The 6,037-nt window shown below is 34.7% G+C and overlaps 1 protein-coding gene across 1 annotated transcript; it reads left to right on the top strand.

Annotated features, from left to right (window-relative positions):
* The first annotated feature begins 234 nt into the window (after positions 1-234).
* On the top strand, positions 235-3,133 carry LOC133673910 (myb family transcription factor EFM-like). Its single transcript, XM_062094841.1, has 4 exons — positions 235-843; positions 1,298-1,936; positions 2,088-2,164; positions 2,381-3,133. Exons 1-4 carry the CDS (start codon positions 654-656, stop codon positions 2,873-2,875), a joined length of 1,401 nt encoding a protein of 466 aa, XP_061950825.1. The 5' UTR covers positions 235-653; the 3' UTR covers positions 2,876-3,133.
* The last annotated feature ends 2,904 nt before the right edge of the window (positions 3,134-6,037 follow it).

Raw genomic sequence — 6,037 nt, 5'->3', positions numbered from 1 at the left:
AGGAGAAGAATCTTAGTCCTCATACACAGTCTCTCAAATTCAAAACGAAATAGAAAAATGGAAAAAGGAAAAAAAAATTAAGAAAAGGAAAGAGATAAAGAAAAAGGAGGATAACAGTAAGAAGAAGAATCATCTTTTATATTGGCGATTTGAATTCGTACAAAGACCTGCTTGCTAGTTATATGCCAATTAAAGGTTTCAAAAACCAGGGTCTAATCACATGACCCCTCTACTGTCAGACTCCTGATTCCTTCTTCTGTTTCAGAAAGCCTCAGCCACCTCTCTCGTATTTTTAGCTTTTTCTAACTTTGCTCTTTGCAAGAAGTTACCATTGCTCTTTAGCCCCCCCTGCTAGCTTTTTCTTTTCTCTCCGAACCCTACTTTATTCCCTCTTGAACTCAACCCTAAAAAGAAGACGATCCTCCTTGTGTTCACAAACAACAGCCTCTCCCTTTATCTCTCTCTCTCCCTCTCTCTCCAACCCACTTGAAAACTCAGAACCTAGAAAGCAAGAGTCCGAACACCTGCCCTCTTTTGCTGTTGTTTGTTCCTGCATATGCTACTCCTATTGTAGCATGAACGTTAACAACAACCCAAGGCTTGTTGAGTAGAGAGAGTTTCCTTGCTGTGCGAGAAAAGACAGATTAATAACTATGGCATCTCCATCAGAACTCAGCCTGGATTGCAAGCCCCACAGCTATTCTATGCTATTGAAATCTTTTGGAGAGCAGAATGACCAGACCCAAAAGCTTGAAGAGTTTCTCTCTCTCCTTGAAGAAGAAAGGCTAAAGATAGATGTTTTCAAACGCGAGCTACCCCTTTGCATGCAACTTCTAACCAATGGTATATATATATATATAACATCGCCAGGATTTATTTTCTTGAAAGCTTTTGATGCTTTTGTTATAACTACTGATCTGAAACTATGGATTCAAGATTTTATATATATATATAAAATCTTCTGTGTGCACGTATATATATATATATATATATATATATATATATATATATATATATATATATATATATATATATATATATATATACGTGCACACAGAAGATTAATTGGATAGATATTCATGTCATCATATGGAAGCATTTTAATTCAAGTCTTTTTTTATCCATTTTATTTTATATAAATTTGAGTTAGCTTTCTATGTTTGTTACTTTATTTCTTGAGTTCGTCCCTTTGAACATATTTTTGACATATTTAATTTGTTAAAAGAATGTAACACCTCATAGTTTAGATTATTGTAATTCATCAATGACTATATCTAATTTCTATCTTTGAACTCAGCTGTGGAGACGTCGAGGCAGCAACTACAAGCCTATAGAGCAAATCAAGTGCCCACACCAGTTCTTGAAGAATTCATTCCTCTCAAAACACCAACATCTGAAGCTCTAGAGAAGACAACAAACATTTCTGATAAGGCAAACTGGATGACAACAGCACAACTTTGGAGCCAAGACAGCAATGAATCCAAACCACAGACTACATTGACATCCCCAAAACAAACTGATATAGGATTCAATGTTAGTTCCAAGCTGGCCTTAGATACCAAACAAAGAAATGGAGGAGCTTTCCTTCCATTCTCAAAAGAAAGAAACTTGTGTCCAAGCCCAACCCTAGCTCTTTCTTCAAATGATAAACACATGGAATTCGATCATAAAAAATGCTCAGAAGCTGAGATTGGATTTTCTTGTCCCAAAAGAGAAAGTTCTGGTAATAAGATTGGCAATGGTGGGGTTGTGATTGAGCAAGCAAAAGGAGCTGGTAATAATTCTTCATCTGATGGCCAAGCAACAAACACTGCAACTGCTGCTTCTGCTTCTACTACATCCACCACCCAGGCTCATAGAAAAGCAAGGAGATGTTGGTCGCCTGACTTACACCGCAGATTTGTCAATGCTCTTCATATGCTTGGTGGTTCTCAAGGTAATCAAAATCTTAACGGTGATAGTCAAGTTTGTCATCATGGTGTTACCGATCTTTATCATTGTCATATTATATATATCATTGGTGGGTTACATGTTACTGTCTCTGGTATTTACCTGATTTCTTTTCTGGTACTGATGCATGAAAACAGTGGCCACCCCAAAACAAATCAGGGAACTCATGAAGGTTGACGGTTTGACCAATGATGAAGTTAAAAGCCATCTGCAGGTATATATTTGTACTCGTCTGTCTCTCTCTGGTAGTCTTTCCTCTTCTGATTTGTGAGGCTCTGGCAGCATGCATGAAAGAGGCTTTGTACAATTTCTTTTGACCTGACATAACATTGTCTGCACTCAATGCATACTTTGAATATATTAGTGTTAATAGTACACTGCAGATGACAATGATATAATTCTATTTGTCCTTTTTTACTTCGTGACACAGAAATATAGGCTTCATACAAGGCGACCCAGTCCAAGCTCACAAGCAGCAGGAGCCCCACCATCACAACTTGTGGTCCTGGGTAGCATATGGCTCCCCCCTGAGTACGCCACGGCAGCGGCAGCGGCTCATAGTGGGGGGCCCACCCTCTATGGCGCCCACCAAGCTTCCCATGCACCGCCACCTCACTTCTGTGCTGCACCCCCTGTGTCTCAAGACTTCTACACTGCAGCTGCGACACCTCCACCACCACTTCACCACCACACCCTCTACCACCAACTCCACTTGTACAAGCCCACTTCACAGGCCCAGAGCTCCCCGGAGTCGGATGTCAGGGGCACTAGGGACAGGTCTGAGAGCATTGAAGATGGCAAGTCAGAAAGCAGCAGCTGGAAGGGCGAGAGTGGTGAAAATGATGGTGGAGAGAGAAGAGGGCTGGCGGCTCTGAGAGAAGATGGTGAAGAGAGCAATGGGAGTGAGATCACTCTCAAGTTTTAGACCTTTCCGGTGTGTAGGGTTAGAGTTAGGGTTAGGGTTTTAGCTTTATTTGCACATGACGTCGATCTAACTTGCTATATGCTACTTAGTAGCACGTAGTATGCTATGTTTCATTCTATTCCATATTTGTCAAATATCTTGAGAGCTAATGTAAAAAAGGGCATGATGAGAAAAGAGAGTGTTTGTTGCTTTTCCTTCTATATTATCATAACAATAATATATATGATCCTATTAATCAGAAAGGAAAAGCTTTGGAGATTGGATTGTTTTAGCTTTTCATTTCCTAGTGATTAGCTGATAATTGAGAGTTGTGAATGAACAGTGATGACAACATCTCATGTGGCATGCAGGATCTATCAAAATCAAGTATGAAATCTTTTATAAAGCGACAGGAATTCCTTATAAAATGGTATGAAATCTTGGGAAAATAAAAAGTGATAGGAGGGAGTGTCTTTACTCTTTACCAACAGGTTAAAAGGGGAGAGGAGGGAGTGTCTTGACTCTTAATTTACCATACAGAGATATATAGAAGCGTCTTTACCATCCGAACAAAGTAACTCTGATATGTTTAATTTTACTTGTGATATTATCCTGGACGTTTCTAATAATATCATGGGTGAACAAAACACTGGTTTATTCCAGAACACCAGACAGGTCAGATTGTCGAAAATGGCAACAAATGGTTACCATTTGATGCCTTGTCTTTTCCCAACAAATCTTTTACCAAACTGTGCTTGTTCGATAAAAGACAATTTTATTAATTTCCCTGCATGTGTTTATTCAAGTAATCATATGTTGAACTAATTTCAATTAAAATAATCGGTTAGCTCTGATGATATGAATAATATTACTTTTATAATATCATAATAATGGTGACTATCAAGTACTTGGGTTTGGAAGGAAGTTGTGTTTTAATGTACTCAAATAATTAAGCTTATCTAATTTCAATAAGATACAAATTTCGCTCCGAGTTCATGATAAATGGACTCGCTCGTATTTATAATAAATTGATATATGAAATGTAAACTTAACTCGTTTAAATTTCTAAAAATTATAACATGTTTACACTCCTCTAGAATTTGATACATATATTTAGTTCATTAATGAACCAACAAAAGAATAAGTTTAAATTTTCTTTTTTATTTATAACATTGCAGAGTAATCCTTGCAATAGAAGAAACGGACACATAATAGTGGTGTGTGTGAGAGGGAGAGAGAGAGAGATGAAACCAAACCAAAGTTTAAGATTTAAACAAAAAGAAAAATATAATTTTATTTAAAAAGATCACAACCCTTTAAATAAATTTGAAACCAACCTTGCAAAGAAAATTTAAGTCCATTTGAAAAATAAAAATAAAATCTAAAATTAAATAGAAAAATAAAATAATTGAGAAAAACATCATTTTGTAAGCCTAATTTGAAGGTCTTATGGACATCAACTAGTTATAGCGAATAGACCTAATATAGAACTAGGCTTGTAGAATCTTTTGAAAAATTTAAAATTGATCTGACAATCAAAAAAAAATTTGCTAGATTTTTTTTTAGATATATCGTTTGCATAACCAGGTCTCTTCTTGTGCTTATACATGTCCATATGGTCTAAATATATAGTTCTCTTTATGTATATATATAGGTTAGGCTTTTGATAAGATCCAAATACAATTAATAGATCCATAATTGATTGATCAAAACCTCATGTATTAGTCTCCATAAGTTGAAGATAACTCATCCTCGAGTTCTAGTCATTTACTAGACAGATTGATAAATATTGCACATTAAAAACATTAACGGTCTTCAAATGTCTTGGAAGATGAAGTCAATATGCATTATTGTTGATCTTTTACAGCATTTTAGAAGGATTAATATTCACCTCTCAAAGCTTGCTATACTCCCCTTAAGAAATCTATCATAAATAAGCACTACCCATAGCAAGTCATCAACTTTAAAAGTGAGCCTTTTATGATTATTATCTACATGGGCCTTGTATTTGGTATTATTGTTAAAAATTGTTTGCTTAACCATATTTTATCATATCTTCAGCTTAAACACTCATATGTACAATATGAGAAATATGTGTTAACCCAAGCACACCTAATGGATTCTATTCATAAATAATTTTAAAAGACTCGTTTCTTGACCTGTTATAGGCAAACTCCATTTATGATGTGGCTAAATCATATTACTTTGGCTTGTTTTTCATTAAGCTCCTTAATAAATTATATAAGCTGGAATTCACCATTTATGTTTGTCTATTTGTTTAAGTATGGTGAGCGTTGCTAAAATTAAACTAATTTCCTAACTTACCCCCTTCGCATAAACTCTTCTAGAAGTTTCTCATTAACTTGGAATCCTAGTTAGAGGTAAAGGACCTAGAAATCTCATGTAAACAAACCAACTTCTTGAAGTAGATACAGACAATCTAGAAAGCATTTATGGTTTTCTTATAAAGAATAAAGTGGACCATCTCAAAGAACTTGTCTATCACCTCAAGGATTGAATTCATATCCCATTAGTTACAAAGCATACTAACATCCAACTAACAAGCATTAGGTACAAGCAAGGGAGTGTACAATTCATCATTGGTTAAATAATCTTTGGATCACTTATAGGTACACCTTTTCCTGAATCCTGATACTTCACCCAACAATTTAGGTCAATAATAGTTAAATAAAATGAATACTAATATTTTATCACATCTAAAGTGAACCTCACAATACATCTTATAAATGATGTGTTAACATAAACAATAGTTAATAATACACAATTACACACAATGAAATAAAAAAATCATCCACAAGTACAAAGTCACATTACTCACCTTTGTTAGCCAAAAGGTTTGTAATCACCTATGAATTATTTATTTTGATGATAACAATATATTATTTTATTTAATATGTATGTCAAAGTATTATTGTTATAGGAATTATTCTATATCAAATTGAAGTTATGGGCTTCTTGGATTTAAACTTGACTTAAAGATTCTCAAGCTCATATCTTTATTTAATTAAGTTTTTATAGAATTTAATTTGGCATCACAAAAATGATTTTCATCCAAAAATATGTTAAGTGCACAAAATATCACATAGTGAATATACCTTATGAAAATTATTTCATCATATATTTTGGTATTTTCACTTAAATAAAGAGCATGAACTTTATTGT

Source organism: Populus nigra, chromosome 15 (genome assembly GCF_951802175.1).
Source record: "Populus nigra chromosome 15, ddPopNigr1.1, whole genome shotgun sequence".
Lineage (NCBI taxonomy): Eukaryota > Viridiplantae > Streptophyta > Magnoliopsida > Malpighiales > Salicaceae > Populus > Populus nigra.
This window is presented reverse-complemented; position numbering and strand designations above follow the sequence as displayed.